Source organism: Bos mutus, chromosome 22, assembly GCF_027580195.1.
Source record: "Bos mutus isolate GX-2022 chromosome 22, NWIPB_WYAK_1.1, whole genome shotgun sequence".
Classification (NCBI taxonomy): domain Eukaryota; kingdom Metazoa; phylum Chordata; class Mammalia; order Artiodactyla; family Bovidae; genus Bos; species Bos mutus.
In genome coordinates this window covers 49,822,294-49,842,891 of record NC_091638.1, presented here as the reverse complement: position 1 = coordinate 49,842,891, position 20,598 = coordinate 49,822,294, and the positions used below count along the sequence as shown (strand labels likewise).

The window sequence follows — 20,598 nt, the reverse complement described above, 5'->3', positions numbered from 1 at the left end:
GTGTCTGCAGAAGCCGCAGAGATCATGCGGGATATTGGCACTGCCATCCAGTTTCTGCACAGCCGGAACATCGCCCACCGAGATGTCAAGGTGAGGCTCCAGGACTCATGTTGGGGGACCAGGACAAAGAGTGCTACCCACAAACACCAGTGGCCCCAACATCCACTGGATAGAGGCCATGTTCCTTGCTTGGCATTCCAGGCCTCTCCCCGCGGCCCATACTGCATGGCTCAGCCTCTCCTCCCACGGTCCCAGTGTGTTCATTGTGCTTTAGCCAGATAGGTCTCCTAGTTTCCTTCAAGCATATATAATCCCAGTAGGCATAAGAATAAACTAGTGCCTACCTTGAGCCACTGTGTCCTGAGAAGCATCTCGTTTAATCCTCACCCAGTCCTGTGAGAGGGTGCCATTACCCATTTGACAGATGAGGAAACTGAGGCTCAGAGAGCAGTTGTCTTGCTCAAGGCTCTGCAGATGCCTCACTGGGGATTCATGCATTCATTTGTTCACTCAGCAAGAATTTTGTGAAGACAGTGTGCCAGGCTTCAGTGACAGGGCTGTCCAACACTGTTGGAGCTTGTGTGAAGTAACAGCCATAGTTCCTGTAGGCAGAGCCTCTGATGGCAGCATTTTAGGGGAAGGAGGCCCTTTGCTGGGCACTGGACAAAGGAGCGGAGGTGATCCTAGCGGCTGGAACTGCTTGTCCCTCCAGTGGACGGGCTTGAGAATGTTCTCTCCAAATTTCCTGTCCAGGGAGGACTGGATCTTACAGGTGATCAGGATCAGATGGAAGAAATGGAAACCGAGGCAGCTTCACAGGCACACACACACTCACCTGCATGTGCCAGCCACTGTCAGAGCAGAGTTACGACTCCTGGACCCTCGGCCCCCACCTAGACCCTGACTGCCCTGTCCCCCAGACTTATTTCCTCCTAAGGCCGGGCAGAGGAGACCCGAAGGTCCAGCTGCTGCATCAGGTTCTTCCCCTGGCTGAGTATCACCAAGTCTTGCAGTTACCCTTTGATTTTGGATACACGTGGAGCCACAACAGTCTCACCTTCTGAACTGTTGCTTTATTTTGGCCCTGGCCTCCTTTTTTTCCCTTAAGGGGAGAAAAGCCTTCTATGGAGAAGATTCCTATACAAAAACTGCTTCCCTGTTTTTCACCCCAGTCCAAGTTTGGATCATCTCAAATAGAACCTGAGAAATAGCTTTCACTGGCTCCAAACTGAAATTCCATGTGCCACTCCATGCCTCTGCCCCAGCTCTGCAGCTTCTCTCTGTGGGCCTAGGTCCTACCCATTCATTAGAAAGCAGCCTGAGTGCTGCCTCCTCCATGCAGACCTCCCCACTGCCTTCATCCCTCAGACCCTCTGTGCCCTATAACCAGGAAGACTGGCCTCTATGCAGCTCCTGGGGCCTGAGTTCCCCAAGCAACCTCAGGTAGGGGCCTGTCATACAGGCTTGTTCTGGGCTGCGTACAGGATATGTGCTTGGCAGCACTGGCTCATAAGAAGCCCCCCGTTCCCCTGGAACCCTCATTTTGGCATCTCATGGCAGCATCACCGACTCAAGCTCAGAAGTTCCTACCCCTGGGCTCTCTGTGGCACTTAGTTATCCCCAGCTTGGTGGAACCACTGCCTCAGTTTCCCCTCTGTGAAACAAGGTGTCACCTCTCAGCCACATTAGTCTCCTCCACCTTTGGCCCACATCATTGGCGGCCAAGACCCAGGTCTTTTTTAGTGAGATGGATCCAGCTCCTCCTGCCTCAGTCTGGATGAGGGAGGGAGGAAGGAAATCTGACTGCAGATCACTGTGGAAATCTGCCCCCACTTGGTGCCTGACTCCAGACTAATGTTTTCTCTCCCTGGCCCAGCCTGAAAACCTGCTCTACACGTCCAAGGATAAAGATGCGGTGCTGAAGCTCACGGACTTTGGCTTTGCCAAAGAGACCACCCAGAATGCCCTGCAAACTCCATGTTACACTCCCTACTATGTGGGTGAGTCCCTGGGATGTGGCTGGTACCTCTTTATTGTATCCCACCCCCCACCCCTGCCTCACTGTGGTCTGGGGCAGCCTGTGGGATGCAGAAGCCAAAGGGTTAAAGCGCTGTGAGGAGGGAAGTGGGGGGTTCTGTCTGTGTGGAGGTGGCAGCTGGGGGGCCGGAGGCTGCAAAAATATTCTCCCAAACTTCAGTTTTTGCTTTTGAAAATAGATTCAGGAAAATTCTGGCTCTGGCCTGTGAGCTGAATGACATCACAGTGGCTCTAAATATATATGTGATAAAAGGCTGCCGTCGGCTTGGGATGGAGTCCAAGTGCGGTTGTTTTTCTCCGGTTTTTATCTTCCTGGGAGTCATATTCAGAAAGTGGGCAGGCGCGCCCTCCTACATGAGAGGGAAGCAGGGGGCCAGCCACCTGCGTTTTGGGAAAGCATCCCTTAGGTGAGGGCCAGGATGGGCCCCGGGGCTTCACACACACTCATACTTCCTGGAAAAGCTCCCTGCTCCCCTGTGAGCAGGTAGCCCCTAGACCTGGAGAAGCTACCCCACCCACCCCCGGAAAGTGCCCCTTCGTGGAGAGTGGGGTGATGACTTGTTTACAGAAGACTCTTCTCCCTCAGGATAAGCCTTCCAAGAGCTGTTGAAGGGGTGGGAAGCCCCCTGAGACAGCTGGAATGGCACTCTGTTTACCAGGATGTGTTTTGCAGTATTTTGACTTAGTAATCTCCTGGCCTACCGATCTCATCACACAGATGGGAAGACCAAGGCCCCATGGGATGGTTGCCAGGTGAACAGTGGAACCCAGAGCCCTGGCCATGGCCCTTCCTTGCCCATGACCTAGGCTGTCTGTTCAGGAGACAGGGGATGCGGGGCAGCTGCTGGGCTGGGACCCTCTCTGCTATGGCAGGACCCCACCCAACCCCTGACTGTCCTTCTCTCCTTCCCCTACCGCACCATGGCTGAGATTGGCCCAAGGTAGCTAGGAGGTTATCATCTCTTACAGCCCAGCCTGAAAACGGGTTTATTTTATCTGGGAGCTGTTGTTCCTCCCCCAACTTCACACACATGCTGCCTTCCCAGAAAGTGCCAGACACCAATCTGCTCTGCCCCATCCCCGGCTCGGGCACCTATTCCCACCTTGCCCAGGCTGTAGGCTCCTGCCGGTGCCCCAAGACCCTTGGACTGAGGGTCCTCCTGTGCCCTCTGCCCTGGCAGCTCCTGAGGTTCTGGGTCCAGAGAAGTATGACAAGTCATGTGACATGTGGTCCCTGGGCGTCATCATGTACATCCTGTGAGTGCCATCCCTTTCCTGCACCCGCGGGTACCCTTGGAACCACTTCTGCCCCCACCTTGCAGGGTGAAGGGCTCAAGCGGGCCACTCTTCCAGCAGTCTGCTGTTCCCTTCTGGTCATGGGACACCTCTCCTTCAGGCTCCCCAAAGGCCTCCCCATGGCGAGGGCAGCTGGTGTTCCTGGGGACGAATCCCCGAGTACAGGGGGCTGATATTATTGCCCTGGTGTCTAGCTGCCTGTCTCCCAGTCAGGGTCTTGGGGAGGAGAATGGGTCCGCCCTGGCACTGCCCCCACACCCGTGCTGAATGACCTCCGCCCTCCCCCAGCCTGTGCGGCTTCCCGCCCTTCTACTCCAACACGGGCCAGGCCATCTCCCCGGGGATGAAGAGGAGGATCCGCCTGGGCCAGTATGGCTTCCCCAGCCCTGAGTGGTCCGAGGTCTCCGAGGATGGTGAGTGACTCTCTGCTTAGCTCGCTCCACTGGACCCCAGCCGCCTTCCTTCCGGGAGAGACCACTTAGGTGTCAAACCGACCTGTGTTTAGATCCTGGCTTCCTCCACATCCCAGCTGTGTGATCCTAGGCAAGTCATCTCACCGTTTGAACGTCCTTCTCTATGTCTGCCAAATGGGCTTGAAACCTGCCTCCTCAAAACTTCCCCTAGTTCTTGTCCTTCATTCATGTTTTCCCTTTGGGGACCATGAACAAAGCTGGCCTGTATCAGTTATTTATGGCTGCCTAGCAAATTACCCCAAACACTTAGCGCCTTACGGCAAGAAGCCCTTATCAGCGCACTGTTCCTGTGGGTTAGGAATTTGGGAGCGCGTTGCAGAGCTGGCGGTCTCTGGGAGGGGGGACTGGCTCTGAGCAGCTCCACAGCCTCACCACTGCCCTCTCTTCCCTAGCCAAGCAGCTGATCCGCCTCCTGTTGAAGACGGACCCCACCGAGAGGCTGACCATCACGAAATTCATGAACCATCCCTGGATCAACGTGAGTGCCTCCTCGTCCTTGGCGGGCCGGGTGATGAGCTTGAGCAGGGCTGCCGGGGGGGTGGTCGACGGCTCCAGAGGCCCTGGGGTGGGCCACAGATATGCGGTAGTGCCCCGCCTTTGCCTGCTCCTGGTCTCATCAGGCTCCTTCACCACCCTGAGCCTCAGATTCCCCATGAGCCCAAAAGAAAGGGGTTCGGGGTCGGGGGCAGCCGGTGCTGTCCCAGGTGCCTGCAGGGTCTGATCCATGGGCTTGGGGCTCCTTCCAGCAATCGATGGTGGTGCCCCAGACTCCACTCCACACGGCCCGAGTGCTGCAGGAGGACAGAGACCACTGGGATGAAGTCAAGGTGGGTGGACCATCTCCCCGCAGGTCTCAGGGTTTTGGAAAAAGGGACTGTAGGGTGGTGACCTCCCAGAACCTGGGTCTTAGGCCCCCTCTCGCCTCGTGTCAGTGACCGCATAGTGGTCTTTGGGCCACACTACCCTATTCAGGGCAGTGCTTCCGACTTGTTCTCTCAGTGAAGTGGGGCTTTGGCCTCAAGCTTTGGCCATAATTGCTCTTATGATCTGCAGTGTCTGGGAGGGCGGTCAGCTTGCTTTTAGACTCGGGAGAGGCCAGATTTGAGCCTGTGGGGCAGTGGCTCAGAGCCTGGGGCAATCTGGGCACAGTCTTCAGGCGCTGGTAACCTGGGTGCACAGCACGATGGTGTCCCCTGAAGGCCTTTGGTCCAAGTCCCTGTCCTGCTTACCCCTGGTGTAGTCCCAGGGAGTCACCACACTTCCTGTGACTTTTCAGGTAAGCTCAGTCTTTACCACAGAGGACTGGAGTGAGGACTACGTGAGGCAAAGCGATGGGCCCAGAGCTGGGTACATGGGGGCGGTCGGGCAGCAAAGGTGGCCACTGCCGTCACTGACACTATTAAGGGGCCACTCAGGCAGGAGGTGAGGTCTCTTGAGGTCAGTAGACCTGCTCCCCCCCATCCCCATCCCCAGGAGGAGATGACCAGCGCCTTGGCAACCATGCGGGTGGACTATGACCAGGTGAAGATCAAGGACCTGAAGACCTCTAACAACCGGCTCCTCAACAAGCGGAGGAAGAAGCAGGCAGGCAGCTCCTCCGGCTCGCAGGGCTGCAACAATCAGTAACTCCTGCGACCTTGGGGGAGCCAGAGGACACACTGGAGTGGGCCGAAGCCCTGACCTGGAGGGCTCAGGGCCCTGTTTTTTTAACAAAAGAGTTGTTTGTGTTGTGTTGTAATTTGTCACTTGGAACTTCGGGATGGGGGAACATGACCCCAAGTCCTTCAGAATCGCACCCCGGGGTCAGGCCCTAGAGAAGGGCCAAAACCTGGGCCCCAGGGAGCCACGTGCTGCAGCTCCAGTGCCTTTGATCACGGTGGCCTGAATGCCCTGTGGCTGCATCCTGCTCAGGGCCTGGCCTTAGAGTTTTAGGCCCCTCGGCGTTGTGGTTGGTCTTCCTTCCTGTGGAAAAAGCTCCCCAGAGGGTGGGCAGATGGGCCTGGCCTTGGGAAAGGCATCCGGCCACTGGTTGTCATGGCGACCAGGGACAGAGTTGCCAGTCTCGAATGCTGAGTGAGTGAGCAAGGGAGGGAGGGGGGCAATTGAGGGTCTGCCTGCCTTCTTGGGGAGGATGCTCTCCTTGTGCCACTCACCCCTCTCAGACTCCCCTCCACCCTTCCATCTTTGGTCTCCCTGAAGTGTCAGGGTCAGTCTGCCTGGCTCCCTGGGTGGTCCAGCGCTGTGTTGCTGCAACCCATCCCACAGGGCCCTTGGAAGTCTCCTTCCACAGAGTGCCTGAGCCCAACCATCCTGTTACGACACCCCCCTACCCCCACCCAGAGTGGCCTCTCATCTCAGTGAGGGGTTTAGGGGGGGCAGATATTTTTAACCCTTTTTTTACTTTGGAAAATGTCACTGTGACAAAAGCCAGTACAGTTACCCTGCCCCCACCTGCTCATCGGATCCCAGGCAGGAAAGCCTGTCCTTAAGGGTTCACCCCCTACTCTGTCCTGGTTGATGACAGGGCTTGTCTCCTGGTGTACTTTTGTGAGAGTGGATGTCTGGAGGCAGGGCTAAGAGGCTCCCCCTTAATCCAGGGCCTCTTTCTGTACTTTGGGTCAGACTTGAGGTAGTGGAGGGCTGCTGTTTAGAGGGTCTGGTCCTTTCTTTTTGGCCTGAGTCGGAGCAGACAGGGCCCCTCCCTTGCTGCTCCAGGCTCACCCAGCCCCACACTTCCCTAGGAGCCTCAGGATGCTGAATGCCTGATATGGGCCTGGCCAGTGCCTGGCCCCAGTCTGCTTCCTGGTTCCTCACCCTTCTCTCACTGGCTGGGAAACCCTAGACCATGTCAGGGAGGACAACACTGCTGGGTTTTATATCCAGGTATTAATAAAGAGCATTTTGGCATTTTTCCCTTGTTCCTGGGTTTCTCATCTACACAAGTGAACAAAAGCAGCCCAAGGGCATGTGCTCACACCTACTAGTAATTTCACTCCTGCTGGACAGGGTGCTTCAGGCCTGGTAGACATGCCAGGCTGGCTCCAGGGCCATGGCCTCACCAGCTTGGAGAGGTCAAGGGGGCGAAGAGATGGCAGCTGCCCCGTGTCCCCAGCTCTATGCCTCCCAGTACACCGTGTGTGTGACACCCACCCCCGGCCTGGTGTGCGCTGGCGTCTGCCCACAGTGGCCACCCCCAGCTGTGTGCCAGCCTGCTGAAGGGCGGGCAGAGCGCCTGCTGCAGCGCTGAGCTATTTTCAGAAGCTGCCAGATTTCATTTGGCAGCGAGAGTGTCGGGGAGGGGAGGGGGCGGGACGCTGGAGACTGTCTTTTGACTACTCCAGCAACAGAGCACCCTCTGCCCCCCGGGAGCCCTTTTGGGCAGCCCGAGTGGGGCCCGGACTGTGGCAGATGCCCCAGCTTCTGTCCTCCCGAGTCCCCAAGAACTCCTTTGGAACCCACAGCATTCCCTCCCCACCTCCCTTCCCCTCAGGCTGTAGGGGAGGGTGATGTTAGAAGGCTGGACAGGCAAGTCACCTGAGCTGAGTGCCACTTCCTGGCCTGGCGACCTTGGACAAGCCTCCCAGCTTTCCTGCCTAGATTCCCTTGACTGTGTAGTGGGGTTGTCCACCGTGGGGAGGCCACAGGGTATGTAGGCATGTGACATATGAAGCACTCAGTGGGGTGCCTGGTACGTGGCTGGCTCCCATTTGCCACCCTAGCATCCTTAGCTGTAAGGAAGGAGAGAAGAACCTGAAGTTGCTCAAGGGAAAAGCAGTCCAGCCCCAAATCTACCTCTGAGACTTTCCACCTGAAATTCTACCTTTTTCCATCCATAGGGGTCTTACTCCCAAGGGCTTGCTCTCCAGAACAGCATTGTATGGGCTTCCTGGACCTTGGTTCCAGCCCTGGGCTTCAAGGAGGGCGGCCCCTCCTTCTGAAGGGCCCCTGGACTCCCTAAATGAATTCTGGGGGCCTCGCAGAGCCTGTGGTTCCGACCAACCCTTGTCATGCACTCAGCTCAGTAAAATGCTTGTCAGATGCGAAGGCAGGTCAAGTCTGTCTAGTACAAAGCTGCAGCAGTAGAGACCGACTCTTTCCCCTGACTGCTCAGTGCACACCGCTGGAGACCCTGTGCTGTGTGCAAGAAAGGCAGCAGGGGAAGCTGAGGATAGAGTCTCAGGGAGTTTAAACACGTGAGGGAGAAGGACAAAATACCTCACAAACGCATGTTGAATCATGGGCTTGATATGATCCCCAAAGAAAGGCAAGGCTTGAGAGGAGTTGTCACTGTGTAGTTTAAATCAAAGAGGCAATTTATGTCCCAGGGTCTGGGGAGGGTGCCTGATAGGTTGCAAGGTTGAAGGCAGAACTGCAGGGAGAACCAGGGTCTTAGAGACAGAAGGACTCAGTGTGGCCCTCAACTCTGCCAGTCTGTGCTTCTCCCGGGGTCTCAGTGTGGCTGTCTGTGAAATGGGAGCAAATCCTTACACTTAGCTGTTACCAGGTGAACTAAGAAGCCAAGGGGCCTCATGTTTCACATCAGCCTATTCAGACACTTGCATTCACATGGACTTCATGTGGCTTCCCTAGGAGCTTTCAATAAAGAATCGGTAAGAAGTATATTCACGTGTGTGTGTGTGTGTGTGAGAGAGAGAGAGAGAGAGAGTTCTTCCCAGTGATGCTCCCCCTGACCCAGTTGACAGCAGCGTTCTCTGTCTTGCAGACCTGGTGCTGGCCGGTCTCCAGTGTCCTGGCTCATTGCTATTCCGCACCAGCCCCTCTCCGCCCTCGATTCAGCCCCTCCATTGCAGTGTCAGAACTGAGCCTCAAAAACGTAGCTTGCTGCAACCTCTGCAGGGGTCTTGATGCTTCCAGGTCTGCTAGAAGCTCTCTCTCTCTCTGACAGACATGGGAGGGGCACAGGTCGCTGTCTCCCTCCAGACCTGGCTGTGTTGGTCTGAGCCTTTGCACCCCCAGTGGATTTTCGCAGATGCCCACAAACCCAGCAGCATAAAATCCTCCGCTTTGTCCCTCTGGACAGCCTGCATGTTCACCCCTTGGAATCGAGGCCAGCAGGCAAGAAAGGGTCTGGGAAGCCCCCTCCCACCCTGTATGTAGGGTAGGGTGGGGTTATTTAGTTTAGAGCCAGGAGATCTCAGCTCCGGTTTACATGAAGCCTTGGGCAAAGCTGTTCCACTTTTTGATGTCCCCATCAATAAAATGAGACGTTGATTAATCAGGGCCAACTCTTCTCTGCACCTTGGTGGACATGCTGCCACTGGTTGGTGGATTGTGAGAATGCTCTATGGTCTCAGTCAGGTAATGCACTTTGTTGAGCCTCAGTTTTCTTACCTGTTTAATGGGAGTAATACTCCTAAGGGTGGGGAAGGGCTGCAGTGGAAAGGGGAGTGTTAGTTGCTCAGTTGTGTCCAACTCTGCGACCCCATGGACTGTAGCCCGCCAGGCTCCTCTGTCTATGGGATCTTCTAGGCAAGAATACTGGAGTGGGTTGCCTTGCCCTTCTCCAGGGGAATCTTCCCAACCCAGGGATCAAACCCGGGTCTCCTGCATTGCAGATAGATTCTTTACCGTCTGAGCCACTAGAGAAACCTGGAAAAGGGAGGGTGTGGTCAAGCCCCAAGACCTTGGTCACCAATGCAAATTAAGTGTCTACTAGGTGCCACATCCAGTTATGAGGACTCCGTCACTTGGGCCCTCTCTGTTTCCCCTGACCAGGAGGAGGAGCCAGTGGAACCAGTTTACTGGGATTCAGAGGTGCTGGTCAGGGCAGGTTAGTTGGGGTGTGGGGCCACCTGCTGGTCACCTGGTGAGTATTCAGTAGACGCCTACTGTGTACCAGAGCCTGAGGCATCTATGGTCCTGCCTAGGTGGAGGGGGAGACCATAGAATCATAACAAATAGCTACCATTTACTGAGTGGCTATTGCATGCCAGGCCCACTTGGGTGCTTTGCATGGATCTCACATTCCCATCTTACAGATGGAGAAATTGAGCCCTCAGTCTCAGCCGGAGGGGGTCAGAGAAAGGGGTGCTACTTTTGGCTGGGGACAATCATAGAGGGCTTCAAGAGGTGGTGACATGTGAATTTGAAGGGCAAATCTGGATAGAAGAGATTTGGGAAAAGGGCATTTGAGCTAGCAGGTATAGGATGAGGTGAGGTGAGGAGGCAGGAATGGGCTGTGCCATGTGAAGACCAGAGAAAAGTCTGTTTAAAGTGTGAGAGGCAGGAAGTCTCTCATTTTCTAATTCCATCTCCTGTAGGAAGTCAGGGTGGGGGCCTTAGGGGTGAGAAGTGGGCACCTGGTGGCAGCTTCTCTGTCTTAGCACTCCCAGGCCAAACTTGTGTGTGGAGGTTACATTCCCTCCTCCTCATATCCACATCTCCCTCTCCTAGTGGGATACCCGGCTCTTGATCAAACAATGTGTCCACCTCCTGTTGCTGCTTTGGCCTTTTCAGGTGGCTCCAGAGTTGAATCTTTTCACACTGGCCTTCCTGGACCCTCAGGATGTGGCCTGTGCTTCCAACAGAGCTATTTTCTGTGTTGTATTTTCTTCTGAGGTTTAATTTGAACAAGGGTTTGTGTGCTTTAAAAAGCTTATGGGGGACTTCCCTGGTGGTCCAGTGATTAAGACTTTGTTGTCCTAATGCAGGGGACATGGGTTCAATCCCTGGTCAGGAAACTAAGATCCCACATGACACATGGTATGGCCAAAAAATTAAAAAAAAATCATGGGCCATTGAACAAGACACTTAACATTTATCTTAAATCCTGCCTTATGACCCCATTTTACAGATGGGAAACTGAGGCTCAGTGTGACTTAGTAGCTTCCTGAGGTCCAGGACTAGGCTCTGATACGGAAAAATGCCCTCACGATTGTCCTTTCTTCCACTGTCCTCAGAGGGTCCCGACTCCATGGGGACAGGCAGAGAGCAGCCATCTGCAATGAGTGGCAAGTGGGCGCTAAAAAGGGGAACAGAGATGATGTGGTGATCCGTGCTGTCTTAGGCTGGATTTCTTTCCTCTTTCTGGTGGAGAGTTGAGAGAAGGTTGGGACAAAGAGGAAGTGATAGAGATGAGGAGGCACTGGGGAGGAATTGTGGATCCTACCTCATCCCCAAATACCTGTCCCTGCTGCAGGGGCCGTGTGTATAAAGCAGACTACATGCCCAGACGCACCCCCAGCCTTCAGCTGTGCTCACGACAAGACAAAGAGACCAGCAAACCAGTCAGCCATCAGACCTGGCAGAGATCCTCTGAGCAGAGCAAGGAGGGCCCTTCAGCCGCCCCCTGGAGTCACTCCCAGTGTGGAGAACCTCCCTAGTGCAGCCTCGCTTCTAATTGATGGAACCTCGACCATGGGCCACGCATCTCCCCACCAAGGAAAGGCTCAGTGAGTGAGGAGCCAGGCTACCCAGCTCAGACTGGCCTGCTCCAGTCACATGCTGGAGCCCGTGCTTCGAGCATCTGGAGTGAGCCAGGATATCTCATATGTGACCTTTACTTACTTGTCTTTCCTAGGCAGGGGTGATGCTCATCTTACAGATGAAATCACTGAGGCTTGAGTAGCATGGGGGTCAAGTGCCCAAGTTCCTACATGTGGTGAGTGGCAGGGCGGGGGTCTAAACCCAGGATCTTGGGGCTCTATGTTGTTAATCACTAAGTCATATCTGACTCTTTTGCAACCCCATGGACTGTAGCCCACCAGGCTCCTCTGTCCATGGGATTTTCCAGGCAAGAAAACGAGTGGGTTGCCATTTCCTTCTCCATGGGGTTCTATGATCCCTAATGGAAATGCTGTCCCTGCCCAAAGAATGCCAACCCTGCCTGACCTCTTCCCTGATCTTCTGTGCCCCTGGCTGCCAGAGGAAGGGCCCTTGGAGCTGGGGCTCCCCTGCTCTCTGGCCCCACAGCTTTGGCAGGGAGTGCCAGGCACCTGTCAGCATGGTTTAAGGCCAAGGCATTTCCCTGCAGAAGAGATGGAAGCTGAGCTGGGTTACACAGCCCGGGGCCCCTTCCAGCTCTGCTTACCATGGACAGCTCCCTTAACTCCTCTGAACCCATCTCATTAGAACATGTGGACAGCGACATCTGCCCCCTGGGCTGTAAGACTGGGAAAGGTAAGGCAGGATGCCCTGAAGAGCTCGTAGCCTATCATAGATCCTGGAAAATGTCACGTCACACAAGAGGCCGTAGTATCTGATGGTGTCTTGGGATGAATTGAATTGTAGGCTAAAATCTGTCAGAGAGGAGGCTGTCTTCTTGGAAGAAGCTGCAGTCAGTATGCTGCCCACCTGCCCTGGTGACCTCTTTTTGGAGGTCCCTGTCAGGCCAAGGCCAGGCCAAGGCCCAGTGGGCTCTGCAGCGGGTTTGGCCAGGGATGCTGGGGAGACAGTGAGGAAGAGGAGGCTGCCAAGGGAGGTTCACAGAACTCTTCCTCACAGGCTTTTGAAGGTATCCAGGGAATGCAGGGCACAGGGCTGGTCACCATACCAGCCAGATGATGAGAACGGCCTGGCCTAGAATGTCTGCTTTGGGCAATCCTCTCGGACTATCGACTGGGGCAACCTAAGATGAAACTTCTTCTTAATGACAAGAGTTTATAGCCAAAGTGGGTGACAGACAGGGATAGGAGGGTCAGAAAAGGTTTCTGCAAAGGGGAATGAAGCTGAGGAAGAATGACCAGAAGAAGTTGCTGTGAGAACAGAAGGAAGGGTATTCTAGGCAGAGGGGAAAGCAAGTGCAAAGGCCCTGGGGCTGAAAAGACCTTCAGTTATCTGAGGAGCAAACATGAGTGTAATATGCTTGGAGAGTGCTGGTTCAGCCTCTCTTGGACAGAAGTGAGTGTATGGATGGCCTTATGGGGGCCCAGGAAATTGGGCTTTTTGGAGGTGCCTTTCTATAGGCTCTGCCACTGACCACCCAGCACAGGGTCTGATCCAGGACTCAGGGCAGCTTGGCCAGATGTGAATCAACCCTCGACTCCCCTGAGATGATGGCTTTAATATCTCACCATTGACAATAATTTGAACTCACTAAACTGTGCATGCAAAACTTTCTGGGGCTGTTAATATCAGCAAAGCCAGTACTGTGTCTATTTGTGCATGGAGAAGATGCAATGACATATAACTTAACTCTGGATATAGATTCTAGAGAGCTAAGGCCCTGACTTCTGGGCCTAGAAGGTAGTTAGTTTCTCAGTCATGTCTGACTCTTTACCAACCCATGAACTGTGTATCCCACCAGGCTCCTCTGTCCATGAAATTCTCTAGGCAAGAATACTGGAGTGGATTGCCACTCCCTTCTCCAGGGGATCTTCCTGACCCAGGGATCGAACCCAGGTCTCCTGCATTGCAGGCAGATTCTTTACCATCTGAGCCACCAGAGAAGCCCTTGGGCCCAGCAGAGACGGCATCAATTCCTCTTAGTGGGCTCCTGTAAATGGGGTTTGATCTTACTGGAATTGTGTGAATGTTTGGGTGGGAGATCCTGGGGTGTAGGCTGTGCAGAGATTCTCGACAATGGCTGTGTACAATAATCTCCATCAGCAGGAGACAAGGTTTTCCCTTCTCCAGCCCAGGAATCAATGCAGGCTAGGGAACTGGGCTGGGAGCACTACCAAGGAATGAGTGGTCCCACTCATTCCTGCTTTTTAAGGGTCTGACCTGAAGGCTTTCTTCCATTACTCTGGCAGTCGGGTGTGTCTTCTCAGAGAGCTAATTCTGAGGAATACATCCCACTCACCTGAAGTTGGGAGGGGTGCCTGGAGATGGCGAAGATGCAATAGATGGGAAGAGGTTTCGGAGAAGGACAGGCAGACAGGCTCTGCCTTCTGGAAGGAAGGTAGTCTGGGGTGAGCTGATTTGTCCCAGATCATATATATATATGATTAATATATATATTAATATAGGTTAATTATATAGGTTAATATATAATGGTTATATATATATATAATATAATATATATATATATAGGTTAATATAGTAATGGAGTTGTGAATAAAAGAAGGCTCCTGGGAGATACCCCTAAATTTGGGGGTAGGGAAAGAGGGTGTCAGGACTGGAGGGACCTAAAAGAACTTGTGGGTTCCAGCTTCAGGGATTCTGATGTTTCCTCTTCAGAGTCCAATTACCTGAAGGGAAAAGGTAACTCTTGGGCCCCTGTACTTTCTCCCCTCTGTGCGTGCCTTCCTGGACTGGCCAACCCTAGCCCTCCAAGGATGGGAGTAGATCCTGGAGCAATGAAAAATCTACACAGGTGTGGTTCAGACATGGCTTTGAGAGCTGGAATGGATGAATAGATGGAATCTGAGAAAGTCAGAGCTGGAAAGTGCCTTGTTGCATTTAATCCCCATCTTATAAATGAGTAAATGTAGGCTCATAAGCCAGCCTTTCAACCTAGACTGCCCACCACGTGCAGCCTCCCTGTCTGCTAGCTACCTGCTTTCTAGGAGTGAGATTCTGAGTCCAATAGTCAAGGCCTGGCTTGGTCCTGATGAATGAATCAGATCAAATACATACAGTGTGCTCCCAGGCCTGATTTATCCAACCCCGCCAGACCACATCCATGCTATATCTATATCCATACTATTTGATTTTCAAAAGGAATAGCATTGGGTCTATGATGGGGCTTTAATAACAGCCCATAGGTTTGCTTGCCACTGTTACAGTCAAACAAGTAGCTTCCAAAGTTTGATTCTTTGGTATAATTTATACAAAATAAAATCTTAAATGTAAAAGTAAATAATTTTACTTATGGTAATGTATATGTTTCCATGCTACTCTCTCAATCTTCCAATAAAAATGTTTTTAAAAATTAAATTATTTTAAACATGCGTATATACGCATGTAACCAGGATCCCAGTCAGGATAAAGAACATTTTCATCACCTCAGAAAGTCTCCAATAACCAACCCCTCATCACAGAATGCTGATCTGATTTCTATCATCACAGATAAATTCTAGACATTCATATCAATGAAGTTATACAGTATGGAAGTAGATAGCTTTTTTGTGTCTGGCTTCTTTTGCTTCATTTGAGATTCATGCATGTTTATGGAGTAGCAGCTCTTTCCTTTTTATTGTTCCTTTTTATTGCTGAAGAATATTCTATTTTACTAAGGTACCACAGTTTGGTGGTTATTTAATTCTGGTTTTTGGCTACTATGAGTAAAGCCGCTATGAATACTCATGTACATGTCTTTGTAGGCACACATTCTTTCATTTCTTTTAGACTGAAATGGCTGCTAAATACCTAGTTAAGTCTCTGGACATACATTAAGTGTATGTTTAACTTTTTGAGAAACTACCAGATTTCAAAGTGGTTGTGTCATTTTACATTCACACTAGCAATTTACAAGACTTCCAGTTACTCCACGTCCCCATCAACATTTGGTATTATTGTTCTTTTTTATCTTAACTATTCTGATGGATATGGAGTATTATTTCATTGTAGTTTTAGTTTGCATTTTCCTGATGATTAATGATGTAGAGGACTTTTTCATGTGGTTACTGGCAATTGACATATCTGTTCAAGTCTGTAGCTTATTTTCAAGCTTTGGATTGTTTGTCTTTTTATTATTGAGTTTGGGGAGTTCTTTATATATTCTGGATATACATTCATTGTCAAAGGATATGAGTTAGGGAATGTTTTCTCCTACACCAGGGCTTACCTATTCATGTTCTTATGGTGCTTTTGATGGGAAGGTTTTCGTTTTTTTTGAAATTCAATTTATCATTGTTTGCTCTTATGATTAGTGTTTTCTCTGACCTGAAATTTTTACTTATCCCAAAGTCACAGAGATATTCTTCAATTTTTTCCCCTCTTCTAGAATCTGTATAATTTTAGTTTTTGCATTTGGGACCATGTGCCATCTGTAATTGATTTCTGAATATGGCGAGAGCTCAGGATTGAGTTTTATATGTTTCCATATGGATATCTAGACAGCAGCATTCTTTTTTTTTTTTTAAACTTTTGGCTGCACTGGGTCTTTGTTGCTGTGCACAGGCTTTCTCTAGCTGCAGTGGGTGGGGCTACTTTTCTTTGCGCCATGTGGATTTATCACTGTGGTGGCTTCTCTTGCTGCAGAGTGCAGGCTCTAGGCACATGGGCTTCAGTAGTTGCAGCTCTCAGGCTCCAGAGCACAGGCTCAGCGGTTGTGGTGCACAGGCTTAGTTGGCCCCACAGCTTGGCATGTAGAATATTCCCGGACCAGGAGTTGAACCAGTGTCCCCTGCACTGGCAGGTGGATTCTCAACCACTGAACCACCAGGGAAGTCCCAACAACAGCATTCTTGAAGAAAAATAAATATTTCTTACCATGGCACTCATCAAAAGCCACTTGCTTGCATATAAATCTGGACTCTATTCTCCTTCATTGATTGTCTATGTATTTGCCAATACCATACTGTCTTGACTTTGCTCAGTCCATCAACATGGCATATCTTCCTATTTATTTAGGTTTTCTTTAATGCTTCTTAGCAATATCTTATCATCTTGAACATCTAGCATTATGTTAATTCCTACCTAGTATTTTTAGTTTTTGGATTCTATCGTAAGTAGAATTAAAAAGTATTTAATTTCCCAATAGTTTATTACTATTTTATGAGTAGTTTATAAAAATACAACTGATTTTTATATATTAACCTGTATTCTGTGACATTGTTAAATTTTCTCATTAGCTCTAGTAGTTTTTCACTTTCACAATAAGGCTATCTGTGAATAACGAGAGCTTTACTTCTTTCTTTCCAATCTTTATGCCTTTATCTTTCTTGCCTGTGCTCTGATTGGGATTTCTAATACAATGTAGAGTAGTGGTGAGGGCAGAGAAGGAGCGAGTGTGGCTGAGGCTTTGTTTCTTGGAAGGCCATTCTATTGACACCATGCTGTGAGTTACACTTAAAAAAAAATTCCTCTGGCTGCCTGGGAAGAATTGTAACAGCAAAAGGGGAAGCAGGGAGATTGATAAGGAGGCTGCAGAATTCCAAGTGAGAGAGGCGGGTCGTTTAGGCTGGAATGATGGGAGATCTGGGATGTATTTGGAGTTGCAGTCACAGAATTCACTGTGGGGGAAGGAGAGGGGAACCAAGGATGACGCTGGAGTATTGCCTTGAGCTGCTGGGGGGAATGGGGATGGAAAGGCTATCGACTGAGATGAGGAAATTGGGGCTGAGGGTGCAGCTTTGACCACTTTCTTTTTTATTTTTGTTGTGCTGGGTCTTTACGGCTGCGAGGGCTTTTTTCTAGCTGTGGAGAGTGGGGGTTACTCTCTAGTTGTCGTGGCTTCTCTTGCTGTGGAGCAGAAGCTCTGGGGTGCATAGGCTTCAGTCGCTGTGGTTCCCGGGCGCTACAGGACAGGCTCAGTAGTGGTGGCACATGGGCTCAGTTGCTCCAGCACAGGCTCACTAGTTGTTGTGCATGGACTTAGGTGCTCCTTGTCTTGTGGGATCTTCCCCACCCAGGGATCAAATGTGAGTCTCCTGCATTGGCTCTAGTCTCTCAGTCATGTCCAACTCTTTGCATTCCCATGAACTGTAGCCCACCCGGCTGGAATTCTCCAGGCAAGAATACTGGAGCAGGTTGCCATTTCCTATTCCAAGGGATCTCCCCAACCCAGGGATTGAACCTGGGTCTCCAGGACTGCGGTCAAGGAAGCCCCTTGACCACTTTCATTTCCAAATACTGTTAGACTTTCAAGGTCTCAGGAGGGCAGCTGGAACGATGTAACTTGAGGCACAGCTTTTGGGTAACATCATGATTTAGATGGACTCTAAAGCCACAAGACCAGACAAGAGAGGAGAGAACACAGAGAAGGATGAAAAGGAGACTTCATCCTGGAGTAGAGGATAGGAAGACCTGAAGGAGCCAGGAAAGTAGATTGAGAGGGGACAGTGAGGTAGGATGAAAACCAGAAGAGTATAGTTATTTGGAAGTGTTCCCAGAAACGGACGGTCACTGTGTTGGATGCTGTTAAGCAAGAAAAATAGGAGGTTAGAGAAACACAAGATGTTCTGTTGCAGGCATCTTGGTGACCTCAACACAAGCATTAATATGGAGTAAGGGAGCTGAAAGCCCAGCTGGGGAGGTGGGAAATGTAGACATGGAAGCAGTGGCAGTGAGCACAGAGAAGGGAGTGGCAGCCTTTCTCCAAAGCACCTGGTGAGGAGCCTTGAGGGCTCTAGGCATTTTCTGAGAGACCAAAGCTCTCACTGGCCACATGAAAAGAGAAAAGTGAGCCCTGTGCTTTGGAAGTTACAGCCTGCACCAGCTGATGTGGATGAGTAGATGAGACAGGCTGGGGAGAGAGGAAAGGATGAAATAGGCACAGGATCCATGCCCAGCACTGTCCCTGGCTTGATATCAGTCCAGCTTTAAGAAGTCCTCTATGCTCATCACCACGAGGCATGGGCTCCAAGGCAGGGGGGGAGGGTGGACTCATAGGGCAGCTCCATGTCCTTTTGTATGTTATTTTCCTGAGAAAGCTGCACTGGTTTATACCGGTTAGTTTGTCCTAAGAGCACCACATATGCATTGGGAAATTGCAGAAAAGAGGGAAAGGTTAACTTCTTGGTGTATTTGACTCTGGTTTGTTTCTGCATGCAATTGTTCTTACATAATTATAGCCATGCTGTGAGCAGAGTTTTGGGCCTGATTATTTTTCACTGAATGTTACATAATAGACATTCTCCATGTTGTTATATAGCTTTCGTTGTTGTTATCAGTTGCATAAAATTGTATGTGGGAATGCCCCGTGTTCAGTTAACTCATCCCCTACCAGTGGTCATTGGGGTTACTTCCAGTATTTAGAGACAGTCCTGCATTGGCTATCTATGTGTGTGGAGTTTTCCCTGGATCCATTTTTACAGAACTAACTTTTTTGGGGTTTGTGATACCCACTTGCCATATTGCTGGTGGGGAGTCAGCTACACCCACCCTGCTGAGAAAACACTACATGAGGCAGCCTACTCTCATATTCCTAACTGCCTGCACACTGTCATTTAAGATGTTTCTTTTTATTTGATGGGCCCAAGATGGGGTCTCATTCCAGCTCCAAGCTGTCTTTTGGGGAACCTCCCTGGTGGTCCAGTGGTTCCGATTTCACCTTTCTGCAGGGGTGCAGGTTCAATCCCTGGTTGGGGAACTAAGATCCCACATGCCTCGCGGCCAGAAAACAAAAAAAAACAGAAGCAATGTTGTAACTAATTCAATAAAGACTGTAAAAATGGCCCACATAAAAAAAATCTTTAAAAAAAGCTGCCTTTCTTGAAGGTTATAGAAGATACTCATTTTCCTATATGTTCACTTACTGGTTCTTTTTGTCCTCATGGGAGGAAGCAGGTCTTATCAAGGGACCCACACCTGTACTTTTCCGAGTGGGCTCTCTGATTCCACCCTCCATGCCCTTCCACTGCCCTAACCAATTTTTACCGTCACATCTTTCCTCCTCAGGGTCTCATGTAGTTCCTGATGCCCAGTTTTCAGTGTCCCTCCCCAGGCCAGACCCACATCCCCACATCAGGGAACTGTGGAATAGTTACAGCAGTGTCTCAGCCTGCTGCACAGACTCTCCTCTGAGCCATCATCAACTCTGCCCTGGCTGCTTGCCCTGGACCTGGCAGAGTGTTTGGGAAACATGCCTTGACCAACTGACCAATCTAGTCTCTATTGACTGCTAGGAACTCTGTCATCTGCTTCCACTCACCTGCTGCCTGCCCCAAGGAGCTCTTGGGCTCCAGTCACCCTGGCCTTATTACTGCTTTCTGCCTGTCTTTGCTTCTCTGTTGCTCTGTGCCTGGGTTTGTGAAACCTCCGTCAAGAGTGCCCCTCTTTACGCCTGAGCCGTGTTCAGTCACTTTTGTCATCTGTGATCTTGCCTCCTCATCTGAGCCTTACCTGGATTTTTCTGGTCTACCAGGCCTCCTGTTTCGGAATGTCTATAGCGTATATAGTTTATAGGGGCTCTTTGAGAGGGTCTTCAGTAAGTCATCCCCTGTCCTCTATTCAGCTTTGGAAGAACTTGTGAAATAAAAACCCAGTTGGAGGCCAAAGCATCACCTTCTTCACTGATGAAGGCTGAGGGGGAAGAAGAAGCTTAGTGTGAGGACACAGGGGCTGGTGAACTAAGCCCAGAACTAGGCTCACCTCTTCCCGGTCCCCTAGTCTCACTTTCCCTGGGTGAGTGAGGACTGGGGTACCACAACCCATGGGGACCTGCATGTGGAAGGGAACATCGAAGAAAGTGAGAAATCCACCCTCCCCCACAGTCCACCCCTAATCGTGTCTTGAATTATTTTCTAGTCAATTTCAGGTGGCTCAGATGCTAAAGCGTCTGCCTACAATGTGGGAGACCCAGGTTCAATCCCTGGGTTGGGAAGATCTTCTGGAGAAGGAAATGGCAACCCACTCCAGTATTCTTGCCTGGAGAACCCCACGGACAGAGGAGCCTGGTAGGCTACAGTCCATGGGGTTGGAAAGAGTTGGACACAACTGAGCGACTTCACTTTCTTTCTTTGTTTCTTTACTTCCACTGTGAGCTCTAAAGCTCAGGTATGCATAACTTCTCCTCATAGTGTCTTCAAGTGGATGAAGAGGACTTGCTTTAGCAAGCCCCTCCTTCTTCCTGTACACATGCCCCAGCTAAGTTAGAAATTCTGTTCTGAGGGCTTCATTTCTCTATCAATGCTGGCCTTGGTCGATGAAGACCCTATAGGAGTGAGTAGGGATGTAACCACTGTCATTAACTCAGGCCTCCTGAAGGCAGGCTTCCATGGGGGTG

The 20,598-nt window shown here is 50.9% G+C and overlaps 1 protein-coding gene across 3 annotated transcripts in view; it reads left to right on the top strand.

The window, feature by feature from the left end:
* The window catches only part of MAPKAPK3 (MAPK activated protein kinase 3), a 28,150-nt gene extending 21,433 nt beyond the window's left edge, over window positions 1–6,717 (top strand). For 2 of the 3 annotated variants that reach the window (XM_070360341.1, XM_005891453.3), the window contains exons 5-11: window positions 11–90; window positions 1,877–2,000; window positions 3,219–3,294; window positions 3,622–3,746; window positions 4,199–4,284; window positions 4,553–4,633; window positions 5,280–6,717. In XM_070360341.1, coding sequence (XP_070216442.1) covers window positions 11–90; window positions 1,877–2,000; window positions 3,219–3,294; window positions 3,622–3,746; window positions 4,199–4,284; window positions 4,553–4,633; window positions 5,280–5,432 — 725 coding nt within the window. In that variant the 3' untranslated portion in view covers window positions 5,433–6,717. Of the gene's footprint in view, window positions 1–10; window positions 91–1,876; window positions 2,001–3,218; window positions 3,295–3,621; window positions 3,747–4,198; window positions 4,285–4,552; window positions 4,634–5,082; window positions 5,248–5,279 lie in introns of those variants that run through there. The other variant, XM_070360342.1, reaches the window with a different exon arrangement.
* The last annotated feature ends 13,881 nt before the right edge of the window (window positions 6,718–20,598 follow it).